Genomic DNA, 18,408 nt, shown 5'->3' with positions numbered 1-18,408 from the left:
CTTAGTTGTGAATTCATTTGTATTTAGAACCGAGAGCGTAGTAGTGTCTTTGAGAAAGCCCAGTCTTATCAGTCTGACAGCTGAAATCCACCTTGCCATACTTGAAGAGAACAGCCCTGTCCCACTCTGCCCAATGTCTCTTTTCTCTCTCTTTTCTCTCTCTTTTCTCTCTCTTTTTCTCTCTTTTTCTTTCTCTCTCTCTCTCTCTCTCTCTCTCTCTCTCTCTCTCTCTCACTTCTCTCTCTCTCTCTCTCTCTCTCTCTCTCTCTCTCTCTCTCTCTTTCTCTCACTCTCTGAGGGGCCATTGTACCCCTCGCTCTTGAAGCAGATGGTGTGGTGTGGAGAGTGGAGTGCTGCTCTTTTGGCCAGGCCTGTTGGAGTCGGGCTAGCCTGCCAGGGTTCTCCCCATAGGCCCTCTTCCCTCCCTCCCTCCCTCCCTCCCTCCCTCCCTCCCTCCCTCCCTCCCTCCCTCCCTCCCTCCCTCCCTCCCTCCCTCCCTCCCTGCCTATAGATGGCTTCCATACAGCCCTCTCTCTCTTTCCTCTTCCTGAGCCAGCAGACAATACTAGGCCTGGAGGACCTGATCCATGATCCAGCTTGGTTCACGGTCCCTGGTTTTTAAAGGGGGGCCCTGGGTAACCCTGAAGTCAAGGGCACTCCCATCTCCCAGCACATACCTTCCTTGTCAAATGCATGATTCTTGAGTGATTGTCATGACACCCTATTATTGAGTGTAGAAACAGTATCTAATTAAAAGGTGGAACCACAGCTATATAGATGTGCAATCCACAATGAATCGGTATTATGACATCGTCTTACATACAGACTTACAGAGTAGCCCTTTCATTTGCGGTTCAAGAGATAATAGTTACTACTGATTGCTTCTGCTCGAGGAGAGAGACCTTTTTAATTTGTCTCTGAGTTTTATTTGTGCCCCTCCCCCCCTCATCTCCTTTCAATGTCTTAGCCGCAGATTGATATCAGCTGAATTATACGGCTGTTAATTCACCGTGGAAATGGTTTGGGCCAGTCCGCAGCGCAGATGTGTTCCAGGGACGCAGCGCCCATCGCTGGCTTGGTTCACTGCCTTGGCAACCCTCATCCTTCTCCTCCTCCTCCTCTACCCTCCTCCTCCTCCCCCTCCTCCTCCTCCTCCCTCACTCCTCCTCCTCCTCCTCCTCCTCCTCGTCCCGAGGTTTGGCAGCACTAGGGAGGCTGGAGGCAGGAGGAGGAGCAGGGAAAGGAGGGGGTGTAATTGAGGTTGGAACAGCTCTATCGTTCAAGGTGCCCCCCCTCCCCCCCAATCACCATCCCACCCTCTTTTCTCCTGAGACTTCCCTTGGAAAACCTTGGTCTCCAAAATCTATGATGTGTGTATTTTAAATGAATAAGGTCTACAGCTCTGTTATAGAGAGACAGGGTTGTCTCTTTTAGACCTCGCTTTTACATCAATATGAAGCCAACATCACGTCAGTAACTCCTGTCTTTGGTTGGCATATCTTATCGCCAAGCCATTAGGCTCCTCTCTCATAACCAGTGTTAACTGCTTTCTTTGTCTGTGATATGCAAATGTCTCCTTTTTTCTTCCTTATTTTGGGGTGGAGGTTGGAGGGGTATGATGGGGAAGAGGGAAAGGCGTTTGCTTACTTTGACTGTGAAATGAGCTCCTTATGTAAAGGCACCGGCTGTGGCGCTGGCCAGCATTTTATTTACCGTAACACGCTCACACCTAATACAGAGAGGATGCTAATGGCTTGGCCTGGCTTCACTCACTACTCCCTAATAACTAACTCATTTAAGATTGGCCCTACCTTACTCCAGTGCTATTGCTAACCTAAAATAATTATTGTCAAATGTATTCATTTGGCCTATATCTAATGTAGTCTTCAAGGAAAACAATTAAGTGATTAATTATTGTACATGAAATACATGTTAATTACACATATGTTACATATTAAAAACACATTAGCTGAAATAGCAGGGGTTCTAGGTCAAGTTGCGTACCATAGCTATATGACTACACATTAAGATGCTTTGCAAGGTCGGCCATTTTAATGACTATTTTCCCTCCAAAAAATAGTCAATTTCTTTGACGGCGGCCATGTTCAGATTCAGGAGGGTCTCTCCCCCAACCACCTGAAGAAGGCCAAGCTCATGTTCTTCTACGCCCGCTACCCCAGCTCCAACATGCTCAAGATGTTCTTCTCCGACGTCAAGGTGAGCCACACCCAGACACCGCAACCTTTCACCTTTCACATCATAGCCCCCAGACGTTGCTCCTTGAAGCAGAAGTTGGATTTGGGCACTGGTTCAGGATCAGATTACCCTCCCCCAAATCCTACCCTTAATTATTTACCCAGTGGTTATGAGGAGATTTCCATGAGGGTAAGCTGATCCTAGGTCTGTGCCTAAGGGCGGATGCTACCTGAAGCTCAACATCGAATCAAATCAAATGTTATTGGTCGCGTACACAGTTAGCATTTGTTATTGCGGGTGCAGCGAAATTCTTATGTTCTTAGTTCCTATCAATCAATGCAATAATTGTCACTCAAGCATAAACATGTAGTACATCAGTAGATGTATAAACATACTTTGGGATGGCACTCCTCTGTCTACCTATTGCTGTCACCATAGTTACCGATCTGTCCAGGTGTGTTCAGCGCCGTCTGTGTGTCCGTCCTGACTGTCCTTGCCACCGCTGACAACTGGAAGGACAGATCACTAGGCCTGGTCTTTTCTTCCTGTATTTCTCTGCCTGTACTCTCACCTCAGACTACAGTTATTAAAAGAGGACAATGAGTGAAGCGGTTTTTCTTCTCACTTCTCCTGATTTGTTCTTCCGGGATAGTGCTGTACTAACATGAAGTGTCTGTTTCAACGTGCATGGTGCATGGTGTATGGCGCATGGCTCATGGTGTATGGCGCATGGCGCATGGCGCATGGCGTATGGCGTATGGTGCATGACGTATGGTGCATGGTGTATGGTGCATGGCGTATGGCGCATGGCGGATGGTGCATGGCGTATGGCGTATGGCGCATGGCGTATGGTGCATGGCGTATGGCGTATGGTGCATGGCGTATGGTGCATGGCGTATGGTGCATGGCGTATGGTGCATGGCGCATGGCGTATGGTGCATGGCGTATGGCGCATGGCGTATGGTGCATGGTGTATGGCGTATGGTGTATGGCGTAAGGTGTATGGCGTATGGTGCATGGTGTATGGCGTATGGTGCATGGTGTATGGCGTATGGTGCATGGCGTATGGTGCATGGCGTATGGCATATGGTGCATGGCGTATGGTGCATGGCGTATGGCGTATGGCGCATGGCGTATGGTGCATGGTGCATGGCGTATGGTGCATGGCGTATGGTGCATGGCGTATGGTGCATGGCGTATGGTGCATGGCGTATGGTGCATGGTGCATAGCGTATGGTGCATGGCGTATGGCGCATGGCGTATGGTGCATGGTGCATGGTGCATGGCGTATGGTGCATGGTGTATGGCGTATGGTGCATGGTGTATGGCGTATGGTGCATGGTGTATGGCGTATGGCGTATGGTGTATGGTGTATGGCGTATGGCGCATGGTGTATGGCGTATTGTGCATGGCGTATGGTGCATGGTGTATGGCGTATGGTGCATGGTGTATGGCGTATGGCGTATGGTGCATGGTGTATGGCGTATGGCGTATGGTGTATGGTGTATGGCGTATGGCGTATGGCGCATGGTGTATGGCGTATGGCGTATGGCGCATGGTGTATGGCGTATTGTGCATGGCGTATGGCGTATGGCGTATGGCGTATGGCGTATGGCGCATGGCGTATGGCGTATGGTGCATGGTGTATGGCGTATGGTGCATGGTGTATGGTGCATGGTGTATGGAGTTTCGGTGGAGTTTTGGTGGAGTTTGTGTGTCTTGCTGCATTGCTACTGTATGAGGACCTTTCCCATACTACACTACCGTACATATTTATTTGGACAGTGAAGCTAAAACTTTTAATTTGACTCTATACTCCAGCATTTTGGATTTGAGATCAAATATTCTATATGAGGTGACAGTACAGAATGTCACCTTTTATTTGAGGGTATTTTCATACATATTTATTTAACGGTTTAGAAATGAAAACACTAAATGTATCTAGTCCTTCCATTTGATAGTGTCATAATTATTTTTGACAAATCACTTATTTGTGTATTAAAGTAGTCAAAAGTTAAGTATTTGTTCCCATATTCCTAGCACGCTGCAATTACTACATCACACTTGTGACTTTACAAACTTGTTGAATGCATTTGCAGGTTGTTTTGGTTGTGTTTCAGATTATTTTGTGCCCAATAGAAATGAATGGTAAATAATGTATTGTGTCATTTTGGAGTCACTTTTATTGTAAATAAGAATATAATAGGTTTCTGAACACTTCTACATTAATGTGGATGCTATCATGATTACGGATAATCATGAATAAATTGTGAATAATGATGAGTGAGATAGTTACAGAAAGTTACAGAGGCATAAATATCCTACCCACCAAAGAATGCTAACCTCCCTTGTTATTCAGGACCAGGGGAATCTGTGGGGGTAGAGTTCAGGACAAGGGAGGTCTGTGGGGGTAGAGTACTGGACCAGGGAGGTCTGTGGGGGTAGAGTTCAGGACCAGGGATGTCTGCGGTGGTAGAGTTCAGGACCAGGGATGTCTGTGGTGGTAGAGTTCAGGACCAGGGAGGTCTGCGGTGGTAGAGTTCAGGACCAGGGATGTCTGTGGTGGTAGAGTTCAGGACCAGGGATGTCTGTGGTGGTAGAGTTCAGGACCAGGGATGTCTGCGGTGGTAGAGTTCAGGACCAGGGAGGTCTGTGGGGGTAGAGTACTGGACATGGGAGATCTGTGAGGGTAGAGTACTGGACCAGGGAGGTCTGTGGGGGTAGAGTTCAGGGCCAGGGAGGTCTGTGGGGGTAGAGTACTGAACCAGGGAGGTGAACTAACAAAGCAGGGGGATGGGCTCATTGTAACACAATAGCTGTGTTGCTGTCTTGTATGCGGCCGATTGCTATCATTTTTGTTGTTGTTGCGTTGTGTCCCTCTCTAACCGTAAGGAGGGTAAACACTGTGACAGATCCAGGCCATCTTATTCAAATCGGCAGATAAAGGTCCCTTTTTTCCCAGCTGCCCGCTCTCTGTCACCATGGTCACCAATCACTAACCACAACCCCCAGGGTCATGTGACACACTTGCAGGGATGTTGTGCTGCCAAAGCATGGAGGAGAGGCACCCCCTCACTTTTGAAAATAAACGGAGCTGGTAAAACTATTTCTGGACCATTTATACTGATAACTTTTTATTTATATTTAATTACCACAAAAATGTTATGAAAAACTATAGAATGACAAACCAAATAAATATATAGAACAGCCTAGAGGTGAATGGTGGTTTCTTCCCTGACTTCTCTCTGGCGGTGGTGAGAATGATGAAGTAGGCTATGTTTGTTTACTGCGGTGGCCCGTCAGAGGCTCTGCCACTTTGTAAAAAAATAAATAATAATAATAATACATTTCTCTGTGTGTCTGCCTTTATGTTCATAAAACTCCATGGAGCCCTTCTTGTGCAAGTGGAACCCAGAATGATATGTGACCACTTGGTTACAGCGACACTTTTCTGCTGAGGTCACCCAAACCAGAGAGGCCACTGCAAAGCCCATGGAGTCTGACACTCTCTGGAAGATGCTGTAGCCCTGCTTGGGATATTTAACCTATATTGGCTATTGGTTGAGACACAGGGCCCGTTCTAGCTTGGTATGTCAGGGTGGGCAAGTGGAAATGTGAATTGGGCCAAGTTGGAGGTAACAATGCATTTAGGTTCTAGTTTATTGAGATGCATGAATACACCCCACCAAAAGAAATATTTTATGGCTGTTTTTAAAAAAAAATCCTGCTATTCTAATTAGATAGCATGTTTAATCTATGCAAATACATTCTATGAATTGATAGTTCATCTCTCAGTTTTGTATTATTCTGTAATAGGGTATATTGTAACCATGTGTTCAAGCTAATTTAATACAGCATGTAAGCTACACAGTACAATGCAATGCCTAGTCGCAATAAAGCTCTCCTCACAAACAGGCTCTAGCCTATAGCCTACAAATAGCTATACCATCTAGTCTTAGACCTATTAGGCTAAAGCCTACAAATAGCTATACCATCTAGTCTTAGACCTATTAGGCTAAAGCCTACAAATAGCTATACCATCTAGTCTTAGACCTATTAGGCTAAAGCCTACAAATAGCTATACTATCTAGTCTTAGACCTATTAGGCTATAGGCCTAGTGCAAATTCGTGTCGTTTGTTCCTGAACTGGCTGAATGGCAGAGCTGTCCTTCAGCACCACAAGTTGGTTCAACTTCTTTAACATCGTTGCACGATCCTGGCGCTGTCCTTTCAGCACCCCGAAGGGATCCAGTTGCTTAAAATATAAAATAACACTCAAGATCTGATACAAATAGAAAATGATCACTTCTCACAATGGTGCTCATTTAGTAAAGCTAGATTAAAGCTTAATCAATGTCTCGGAAGATCACATGATTCATTAGCATTTTACAAAACAGAACCGGATATAATAGCATCGCATGGTAGGCCTCTAACATTACTGTTACACCAACAACATCTGCTCATTCCTAATGACATTTTAGGATGGTTAGCTAAAACTGAATAGTCCCCAAAAAATGATCATGCACCAAAACTCAGCAGCCCGCGTCACTAGGCAGGCTATCTGCTTTGATTGAAACAAGATACAACAAAGGCTAATAGTTTGTTAACACCATCTGCTCTAATTCGCTCACAAAACAGTCATTCAAACAGATCTAAATGTTCCCATGAAACTGACACTGTATGAGACCAATCAAATGATTGGCATGGAGATGCCGTTTGGATGTTTACTAGTAAAACATGAATAATTATCATTAACGATTGACAGTGATGATGGCCTATGTTGAAATGAAGTAGCCTTGGTATTTGATGTTCCTGAGACAATATGTGTGTGGGTGTAGGCAGACATTGCAATTGGAGGATGCATTTTATGCATAACCTAGAATTCAATTAGCTACTTTTGTCAGTACAAACTTAGATTGAAGAAATGATGACATCTTTGCATGTTTTGTTGTTGTTGCTCCCTCACCTAAAAAAAATAGCTCAACACCACTGTGCATCCTCAACACACATCCTTGTCGAGTTTTAGAAGGGGTGATGATGTGTGTTTCGTGGTTGTGATGAGGGGTGGGGGGGGGGGGCACTCTCACTGGCAAGACGGGCACCCAGGCCACTCCTGATTAGTAAATGTTGTGGTAGATTTACCATAATATGGTTGCTGTTGTGACTAACGACAGTTCAGGGTCACGGTATCTTTTCACTTCATGACAGATCAACATTTGAATTTGTGTGTTCTGACACTGTTCTGTTAACCATCCCTATTGATCGCCAATTACCAGCTGCTCTGTTTTGACAAGGCCAGACAGGTCTAAACATAACCTTGTCGTGTCAGTTTTTTTTAGGAAATATGACGTTGATGTGGTCTTAGTGACAGTAAATTACCATGTTGATTTTTCATATGGGGTATATATATATATACTCTGAATTAGCAAACGAGGCACCAAGGTTATTCAAACATAACTCATGTCTCAAACTGAGGTTGTTGTGTAAATCTCTCTCTGTCTCTCTCTCTCTCTCTGTGTCTCTCTCTCTGTGTCTCTCTGTCTCTCTCTCTCTCTCTCTCTCTCTCTCTCTCTGTCTCTCTCTCTTCCTCTCTCTCTCTGTGTCTCTCTCTCTGTGTCTCTCTCTCTCTCTTCCTCTCTCTCTCTCTTTCTGTCTCTCTCTCTTCCTCTCTCTCTCTCTCTCTGTCGCTCTCTCTCTCTCTCTCTCTCTCTCTGTCTCTCTCTCTCTCTCTTTCTCTGTCTCTCTCTCTTCCTCTCTCTCTCTCTATATATATATATATGTCTCTCTCTCTCTCTCTCTGTCTCTCTCTCTTCCTCTCTCTCTCTCTCTCTCTCTCTTTCTCTGTCTCTCTCTCTTCCTCTCTCTCTCTCTCTCTCTCTCTCTCTCTCTCTCTCTCTCTCTCTCTCTCTCTGTCTCTGTCTCTCTCTCTTCCTCTCCATCTCTTTATCTCTTTCCCTGTCCGTGGCCTTTGTGTGTATTCGGCACACTGGCCTCAGTATGTGATGTGGAGAGGATGAGGTCAGGAGGGTTTTCCTTTCTATATGTCATTCCGTTTCTTTTCTTTTTTCCGCTGATGGTGTGGCATGCCGCCGCGTGCTACGAAAAGCCAGGCGCTGGATTTGAGTCGCCGCTGTAACAAAGGGCCACTTTCCAGGGCCAGTTTGTGTAGAGTCAGCCAATAGGCAGCAAGAGATTATCTCCCACAATTCACCCCTGTGAAAACAGGAAGCGGTAGAAAGCCCTGATGACTGTGGAGAGGGACGGACCGCTTCTCTTTCTGCTCCTCTTGTTGTTTTTCAAATAGCTTGGTGGTCTGAGGTCATGTGTATGGATTCTCAGTCCTCGCCATTGTTTGGCAGGCAGGCAGGGAGATGAACGGACGCAGAGCACAGTGTCCCTGGCTGGCTGGCTGGCTGGCTGGCTGGCTGGCTGGCTGGCTGGCTGGCTGGCTGGCTGGCTGGCTGTCCAGGGCAGAGCTGCTGGGTGACTTTGACTGTACTGTCTCTGTCATCACAATGTGCAGGAGATGCCTTGTTGGTGCCTCTCTCTCCTCTGAGGTCTTGCAGCCTGTCGTCTTTGTGGTGTCATATACCACAATGGTCACTGATAATACAGAATGGGGATTGAACATGATGTAATAACGTTTTATCAGCAGCTCTCTAAAATACTACTGGATAAGATTATGAAGAAATGTATTTCTCTGTTGTCTTTAAGAAAAGGAACAGGACCTTGTTTAGGTGTTGAGAGAGTGTTCAGCGTTTTCCTTCTCTGGTGCTAGGTTTATGGTTTTATGTAGATCTACACTAAACAAAAATATTGACGCAGCAGGTAAAGTATTGGTCCCATGTTTCATGAGCTGAAATAAAAAATGACAGCAATGTTCTGTAAGTACAAAAAATATCATTTATTTCAGATTTTGCAACCAGATTTGTAATCCATCCATCTGACATGTGTGGCATATCAAAAATCGGATTAAACAGCATGATTATTACACAGGTGCACCTTGTGCTGGCTGCCAAGTGGGTGGGCCTGGCTCCCCAGTGGGTGGGCCTGGCTCCCCAGTCGGTGGGCCTGGCTGCCAAGTGGGTGGGCCTGGCTCCCCAGTGGGTGGGCCTGGCTGCCAAGTGGGTGGGCCTGTCTCCCCAGTGGGTGGGCCTGGCTGCCATGTGGGTGGGCCTGTCTCCTTAGTGGGTGGGCCTGGCTGCCAAGTGGGTGAGCCTATGCCCTCCCATGCCCACCTTGGCTGCATCTCTGCACAGTCATGTGAAATCCATAGATTAGGACCTAATTAATGTATTCCAATTGACTGATATCCTGATATAAACTGTAAAAATCTTTGAAATTGTTTCATGTTGTGTTTATATTTTTGTTCAGTATCGGTTGCATTATAGGGTGGTGTATGTGCCATTCCTCTGTTGTTAGCTTTTAAGATTGTCCTTTCACAGGCTCTTGAGTGTGTGTGTAACCAATCACAGCTACACACACATACGTGCACGTGCACACACACACATACTCCAACAGGCTCTTTCTCCATGGACATCTCATGTCTCTCTGGGCTGACCCCTGCCAGCTCAGATTAAGGAGTCCCGTTGATGTGTCGCTTTGAAATAGTTCCCCTGACTGAACACTGACGGAACACTGAACACTCTGGTCCTTACCAGGGGGTCTTTATCCCCCCACAAGCAACTTAATGAACCAAAAATGGGACCTGATTTGTTGTAGCAACAAAGAAATGTAGTTAAAATGTTGTCTCTCGCTCTCCCATCTCTTTCTCTCCCTCTCTCTCCCTTTCTTTCTCTCTCTCTCTCTCTCTCTCTCTCTCTCTCTCTCTCTCTCTCTCTCTCTCTCTGTCTCTCTCTGTCTCTCTCTCTCTCTCTCTCTCTGTCTCTGTCTCTCTCTCTCTCTGTCTCTCTGTCTCTCTATCTCTCTCTCTGTCTCTCTCTCTCCCATCTCTTTCTCTCCCTCTCTCCCTTTCCCTCTCTCCTTCTCTGAATACATGTATGTTCTGATTAAACCACATTTCATCGTTGTATAGTAGATATTCCATATGGTAGATATAAGTATGCGTAGTGTTAGATAGATGTTGAGGTATAAAGTCTAGCCTGTATAATGAAGCCATCTCTGTCCAAAGTGATACATATAGAAGTCAGAGGCTGGAGTGACAATAAAGGACTCCAGTGTGAGTGATGACATCTCTTTCACTGACTTTAATCTCAGTATGCAGCCCTCAATCACTCACACACACATACACACACACACACACACACACACACACACACACACACACACACACACACACACACACACACACACACATGCACAGGTACTGCTCATCCCAACCAAGAGAGAGTGATGTGTCTGAATATTGACTAATCTGTGATAGTGAAACTGTGTGTGTGTGTGTGTGTGTGTGTATCTCAGAGTATGTGTTGTGGACATTGGTTCTTGCCTGTGTTTTTGGGACTACGTATGTGTACAAGAATAGCCCCAGTGTGTATTTGTAAGTGTCAGTAGTTTGTTTGTTTGACACTCTGATGTCATGACCCTTGCTTGCTGACAGCTCACGTTCCTACGCTGCTCTGGTTTATTGTCCAGCCCTGCTGTTCTGCTCACCCCCCTACGCCCCTCCTGACCCTAACACACCCCACTGTTCTGCTCGCCCCCTCTCAATGCTAACATACCCCGCTGTTCCGCTCACCCCCCTCTGCCCCCCACCCCCCACCCCCCAACCCTAACACACCCCACTGTTCTGCTCACTCCCCTCTGCCCCCCCCCCCAACCCTAACACACCCCGCTGTTCTGCTCACCCCCCTCTGCCCCCCCCCCCCCCCAACCCTAACACACCCCACTGTTCTGCTCACCCTGCACTTTAAGCCCCCCCGCCCCCCCCCCCCCCCCCCCCCCCCCCCCTCCCATGCTAAACAATGTCAGGCGGACTCTTTCAGAACTCCCCCCATTATGTCATCCACAGACCATTCCAGAAAAGCATGATCCCTCCTTTGCTCCCCCATCACTTTGTCTCTCCTCCTCTCACACTTTCTCGCTCCCTCTTTTGCTCTCTCTCTCCTCTGCTCTGTCCCAGCCCATGCCTAGCTCAGATGAGGCTGTGTGTTAGCCTGCGCTTATCCATGTATTTGTGTGAGAGAGAGAGTGTGTGTGTGTCGGGCCGGCTCAGATGAGTGTGTGTTCTGGAACAATAGCCAGAGCCTAATCTCCATGTCAAAACCGTTCTCCCTCCCCAGCGACTGGCCGCTCAGCATTTAGTAACGTTTTGTCTCCTATTCTCCCAAAATCACAAAAAGAGCAGAGGGAGGAGGGTAGGATAGGGGGATAGCGGGGTGGAAGGATTTTAGGGGGGGGGGGGTCTGGAGGGGGGTGGAATGTTTTAGGGGGCTGAGGGATGAGGTAAAGCTTTTTGAAGGGTGTGTGCGCATGCATGCATGTGTGTGTGTGTGTGTGTGTGTGTGTGTGTGTGTGTGCGCGTGTATGATGGTTCAGGCTGGGGACTGTGCTGGGCCCTGAAGTCCTTATCTCTCTGTCTGGCTGTTTGGACAGTGTGTTTTCAGTAGCGAGGCGAAACGGAAGACAGCTCCAACTCCACTAGGCCTTCAATAGGTTTACATCCTATTGAATCCATGCAGCCACACAGATCAGATAGCCAGGCCTTCTCAGCACTTATCATGTCTCCCTATATCCCTCTCTCTCGCTCTTTTTTTCTTTCCCTTTCTTTTCTTATAGTCTGGGAGGGGTGGTGAGGCAGGGCACAGTGCGGGGTAATTGGTGAATGGGGTTAAGTACATGTTTGAGCCCCCTGCGGGCAAGGGCGCTTTAGTTGATGACTTAATCGTTTTTCTGGTCAATTATGTGTTTGCGGTCGCTCCCCTCCCAGCCATGGCTATGATAGGGGGGAGGTCCGGTCCCACAGGGAAAAGAAACAGAGTAGCAGACACACACTGGCTGTCTTTTTTTCTCCTTCTGTCTTACTTTATGTCTCTATTAGCCTCTCTCTCTCTCTCTCTCGCTCTCTCTCTCTCTCTCTCTCTCTCTCTCTCTCTCTCTCTCGCTCTCCTGATGTGATATGAATTCTCCTCACACACTAAATAAGACCCCCCCCCCCCCATGTCTCCAGCACCCCCCTCCACTCCCTTAAACTCAACAATGTCTTCATAACACTACACTCTTAGAAAAAAAGGTGCTATCTAGAACCTAAAAGGGGTATTTGGCTGTCCCCATAGGAGAACCCTTTGAAGAACCCCTTTGTGTTCCAGGAAGAACCCCTTTGGGTTCCATATAGAACCTTTTACACCAAGGATTCTACATGGAACCCAAAAGATTTCTACCGGGAACCAAAATGTTTTTCCTTTTTTTGTAAGAGTGTAGAGCCCAGAAGGCCATGTGGCCATATTTCATCACTTCATTTTGGATTTCAAATTCCAATCCAATATTATCAGTGCTGTTATTATCATGATATCAACTACATCCCTTTTGAAAAAGCGGTTCTTAACCTCAAGTGACAGTAAAATGGTTAAATGTGTTATTTATTAAATCATCATTATTACTCAAAATGCCTCTGAACCTTTATTTATTCCCTCCTGTCTGTCTCAGAGTTTCCATTATAACAGTGTTATCATATGATCCTAATGATTAAAGCCTCTCTCCTGTCCTGTAGTTTAACCGCTGCATCACGTCCCAGCTCATCAAGTGGTTCAGTAACTTCCGGGAGTTCTACTACATCCAGATGGAGAAATTTGCCCGGCAGGCCATCAACGACGGTGTCACCGGGGTGGAGGAGATGAGCGTCAGCCGCGACTGCGAGCTCTACCGAGCCCTCAACATGCACTACAACAAGGCCAACGACTTTGAGGTAGACCGTTTTGAGTGCGACACCCATTTACTGCTGCGAGACCGTAGCCTCGCCTGAATGCTAAGGGTGATGCATGGTTTAATAAGGATGTTGAGGGAGGGCACTATTCAGTGCTAGTCTCATTCAGTTCTACTGACCACTGATCAGCTCACTCAGTACACCAAACATACACTTACTGTACATACACTACCTGGAAAGGGAGCTCTTATGAGTTCCCCATAGTGGACTTCAGCATTGTATTGGATGAATTAAACACCACTTCCCTGTCCTGGAGTCTGTTTTGGTTCCCAGTTCTGTGCGATAAGAGTGTGTGTGAGTGTTCCTTCGGCATAACCGTAAATACTCAGTGGACAACTTCACCTTTGTACACTTCATCTAGCTCACACTTCTGCTTTTCTCCCTCTTGTGTTCTGAGAGGCCTGCCAGAGAAGAACAGTAAGGGTGTGTCTGTTTACGGCCAGCATCATGCGTCCTCAATGTCAGCTGACAATAGGCCGTTGAAAGTGTATGTGTTTTGTTGTTGCTGCATTTCCCAGTGTCCTGTACACCTCGAAGGGTATAGCCGTCCCTTGGACCGGCCCGCCGTGCTGGCGAAGCACTTCTCCAGTGTGTGTGTGCGTGTGTGTGTGTGTGTGTGTTGTGTTTGTGTGCCACTTTCAGGGGGGGAAATCTCACTGTTATCAAGGTTAAACGTCCCACTGTTTTAGCAAGAGGAAGGGGAGAGAGGGAAAAAAGAGGGGGAGAGAGGGAGATGGAAAGATAGGGGACAGAGGGTGAAGAGAGTGAGGAGACAAAAGAGAAAGGCAAAAGTGATAGTGAGGCAGGGAGTGAGAGAGAGATGGAGAGGGAGAGAGGGGGGAGAGGGAGAGGGAGAGAGATGGAGAGAGGGGGAGAGGGAGAGGGGGGGAGAAAGAGTGGGAGAGAGGAGAAGGAAAGATAGGGGACAGAGGGTGAAGAGAGTGAGGAGACAAAAGAGAAAGGCAAAAGTGATAGTGAGGGAGGGAGGCAGGGAGGGAGAGAGAGATGGAGAGGGAGAGAGGGGGAGAGGGAGAGGGAGAGAAATGGAGAGAGGGGGAGAGGGAGAGGGGGGGAGAAAGAGGGGGAGAGGGAGAAGGAGAGAGAGGGGGAGAAATAGGGGAGAGGGAGAGAGCGAGGGAGAGAGAGAAGAAGGAAGAGAGGGGAGGGAGAAAGAGGGGGAGAGGGAGAAGAGAGAGAGAGAAGGGGGGAGAGAGAGGGAGATGGAGAGAGGGAGAGAGGAAGAGGGGAGGGAGAAAGAGGGGGAGAGGAGAAGGAGAGAGAGAAAGGGGGAGAGAGAGGGAGATGGAGAGAGGGGGAGAGGAAGAGGGGAGGGAGAAAGAGGGGGATAGGGAGAGAGTGGGGAGAGAGAGAGAAGGAAAGAGAGGGGGAGAGGGAGAGAGAGAGAGAGAGGAGGAGAGAAGGGAAATAGAAGGAGAGAAAGATGACTCTTTGTGGAGGAGTGCCTTGTGGTGGGGGAATTCTGCAGCGCTCACATTTAAAGTGACTTTCTACCTTTCTCTTCTGTCCTTTATGTGTCCGTTGGGACTCTTTTCCTCTCCTCACACCCTTATCACGCACGCACACACACACACACACACACACACACACACACACACACACACACACACACACACACCTCTTAGGGATTTGAACTACTCTAGTAGGACACAGGCACTTCCATATGAAGTCATAAGGCCAGAGTGTACAGCATAACAGCAACCCAAGTTCTTCAACTCAGATCAGATGAGACAGACCAGGCATTCTTCTCTGTACCAGGAAATGAGCCTTGGCCTGGCTTAGGGAACTGTCATTTACATACATACATGTAGAAATTTGCAAACAGACAGAGGGAGATGGAGAGGGAGGGAGAGAGAGGGAGGGAGAGGGAGGGAGAGGGAGAGAGAGGGAGAGGGAGAGAGAGGGAGGGAGAGGGAGAGAGAGGGAGAGTGCAGGTGAATAAGTCTTCTGTTGACTGAGGAGCGAGATGTTTTGCATATGAAGGTTTTTCGTGGCAGGTGTCTGAGAGATATAAGAGCTGATTACAGAGGAGCACAAGGAACATTTGCCCAGCAATGCAAATTCATCCCCCCACCCCCCTTGGCTAGGGTGAAGACTGCTGCTGTGGACATGTGAGGGTGTTTTGTCTGATGTGTGTGATTGTGCATGTGTGTTTGTGTAGGTGTGTGTGTGCTTGTGTAGGTGGGTGTTTGTGTGTGTGTGTGTATTAATTTGTATGTGTGTGTGTGTGTGTGTGCGCCTTCATGCATGTGTGTGTGTCTTGTGAGTCAGACAGGTGAGTCAGACAGGTGAGTCAGACAGGTGTAGATTGACATGTAATGGATGTGTATCTAGATTCCCCCAAGGCCCTTTTCTATAGATCACTGTCCTTCCTCCTCCTCCTCTTCCTCTCTTACCTACAATACACTATCACTTGAAACAGGAGCCCACGCAGATTCAGCACACACACGTATACACACATGCACACACCCTGAGACCCATTGAGACCCACTGAGACACACTGAGACACACTGAAACCCACTGAGACACACTGAAACACACCAAAACACGGAGACACACTGAAACACACTGAGACACCCTGAGACCTATTGAGACCCACTGAGACACACTGAGACACACTGAAACCCACTGAGACACACTGAAACACACCAAAACACGGAGACACACTGAAACACACTGAGACACCTGAGACCCATTGAGACACACTGAGACCCACTGAAACACACTGAAACACACCAAAACACGGAGACACACTGAAACACACTGAGACACCCTGAGACCCATTGAGACCCACTGAGACCCACTGAGACCCACTGAGACCCATTGAGACCCACTGAGACACCCTGAGACACCCTGAGACCCATTGAGACCCACTGAGACCCACTGAGACACCCTGAGACACCCTGAGGCCCATTGAGACCCACTGAGACCCACTGAGACCCACTGAGACCCATTGAGACCCACTGAGACACCCTGAGACACCCTGAGACCCATTGAGACCAACTGAGACACACTGAAACCCACTGAGACCCATTGAGACCCACTGAGACACCCTGAGACACCCTGAGGCCCATTGAGACCCACTGAGACCCACTGAGACCCACTGAGACCCATTGAGACCCACTGAGATACCCTGAGACACCCTGAGACCCATTGAGACCCACTGAGACCCACTGAGACACCCTGAGACACCCTGAGACCCATTGAGACCAACTGAGACACACTGAAACCCACTGAGACACACTGAAACACACTGAAACACACTGAAACACGGGAGACCCATTGAGACCCATTGAGACCCACTGAGACACACTGAAACACGGAGACAAGTTTTCCCCCTCGCCAGTTTCTGCATCATCAAAGTTCCTTCCACCTTGGTGGCGTCTTTGGAATGAATATGTCCTCTGTTTCGGCCAAACACACACACACACACACGTCTGTGGCCTTTCTTGTTTGATGATAATCTGCTCTGTCACTGTGCTCCTCTGATACGCTCCCGTCTCCCTCTGAGCTCCTCTTTTGTAGTTATTGTTTCCTCTTCTCTTTCATCACCCTCCCCTCTTTCTTTCTCTCTTCCTTCTGTTGCCTCTCTCCTTTCATTCTTTCATCCTCCTCTTTGCATGTCTTCCGCCCTCCCCTCGCCCTCCCTCTATCCATCCCTCCATCCCCTCCTCTCTTCCCCCTCCAACCCCCTGTTCTGTTTTCCCCCCATTAGGAAGTTTTAATGGCATAATTGTCACATTCCTTCTGGCACAGTGAACACCAGCTGTAATTAAGAGCCTGTGTTAATTACCTGCCCGGATATCCCTCTCCCTCTCTCTTTCTTTCTTCTCATCCTCTCTCTTCCCTAACTCTCTCTCTTTCACACCATCATCAAATTCCCTGCCTACTCCTGTCCCTGCCCCCGACTCCAATGCTGTTCTAACTGTAGAGGTCCACTTCCCCTTTCATAAGACAAGCCCCGCCCCTGTCGCTTCTCTATCCCTCCATTTTCTCTCCCCCTTTCATAAGACAAGCCCCGCCCCCTCTCTCTCTCTATCCCTCCATTTTCTCTCCCCCTTTCATAAGACAAGCCCCGCCCCCTCTCTCTTCTCTATCCCTCCATTTTCTCTCCCCCTTTCATAAGACAAGCCTCCCCCTCTTCTCTATCCCTCCATTTTTCTCTCCCCCTTTCATAAGACAATCCCCCCTCTCTTCTCTATCCCTCCATTTTCTCTCCCCCTATCATAAGGCTGCGTGTGACCACAGAATGAGATGGTGGGAGAGAGAGAGGGAGAGACAGAGGAGGGGTGGGAGGAGGGGTGGGGTCAATAAAGAGACATTTTTATGATGGCTCTGGGAACGTCTCATATTTCCATAACAGGGACTACGCCAAGTTTCCTCTGTCAGGAGCTGCTCCTCCCACACACACACACACACACACACACACACACTACTGAGCATTTAAAAGTGCCTATGATTCTGTGTGTTTAGAGAGTAGTAGTAAAATCCCAGAGGCCCTCGCCATCACACACAGACATCCTCAGGGTATCATGTGTCCGCCCTTATCAGCTGCTCTCTCGTATTGGAAAGACGTCTCTCACTCCTTTTGTCTCTCTTCCTCTTTTGTCTGTCCATCCGTCTGTCATCCCTCTGTTTGAATTGATACGGCCCTCCCACGTTTCTTCACTGTCTTCATAGCCAGGGGTTTTCTTTTCATCAAAGACAAAATACTACATTAATAGAAAACTTTGTCCATTCAAGTGAAGTTTGACTTTACATATTTCCTTTAAACCACTCCTTCCCCCTCTACCTGTTCTCCCTTGTGTCCACCCCCTCTCTCCCCCTCTTTCTCTCTCTCTCATTCTCTCTCTCCATCCCTCTCTCCTCTCCAGTCCCTGTCCATTAATATAACCATAGAGAGGGTCAGGCCAGATGCTGTCTGTCCAACTGCCGTGCCCCATAGCATTGTCTGTGCTTCACCTCTCCTTCCCCCTTGCTCCCTCGCTCCCTCACTCTCCTCTCCTCTCCTCCTCCCTCTTGGGGCTGCATTTGTTCTCTTCCAAGAGGGTAATGTCTGTTCTCTCCTGTTCCCCAGTGTCTATCTCGTTCTCTTGCTCCTCTCTAGTACACAGCATGTGTGTTCGGTGTGGTTTGTGTATGGGTAATATCCCTGACCTGAATTTGACCCTGGGGGGTTTTGGGGTTAAAAGGTCACGGCCATTGAGCAGACACACACAGGTGTAAGTTTTCAATAAGATCCTCTTGGGTTCCCTTTGAAGAGGGAATTGTGTGTGTGTGTGTGTGTGTGTGTGTGTGTGTGTGTGTGTGTG

At 47.9% G+C, this 18,408-nt stretch overlaps 1 protein-coding gene across 2 annotated transcripts in view; it reads left to right on the top strand.

Annotated features, from left to right (window-relative positions):
• The window catches only part of LOC110522431 (prospero homeobox protein 1), a 38,689-nt gene that overhangs the window by 8,072 nt on the left and 12,209 nt on the right, over nt 1–18,408 (top strand). For both annotated transcript variants that reach the window (XM_036975938.2, XM_036975939.2), the window contains exons 3-4: nt 2,110–2,217; nt 12,866–13,060. In XM_036975938.2, the coding sequence (XP_036831833.2) occupies nt 2,110–2,217; nt 12,866–13,060 (303 nt within the window). The remainder of the gene's footprint in view (nt 1–2,109; nt 2,218–12,865; nt 13,061–18,408) is intronic.

This window comes from Oncorhynchus mykiss, chromosome 4 (genome assembly GCF_057628025.1).
Source record: "Oncorhynchus mykiss isolate SJ-2025 chromosome 4, ASM5762802v1, whole genome shotgun sequence".
In the NCBI taxonomy this organism is placed as follows: domain Eukaryota; kingdom Metazoa; phylum Chordata; class Actinopteri; order Salmoniformes; family Salmonidae; genus Oncorhynchus; species Oncorhynchus mykiss.
Note: the sequence above shows the minus strand (reverse complement) of the source record. Positions and strands in the feature narration are given on the sequence as shown.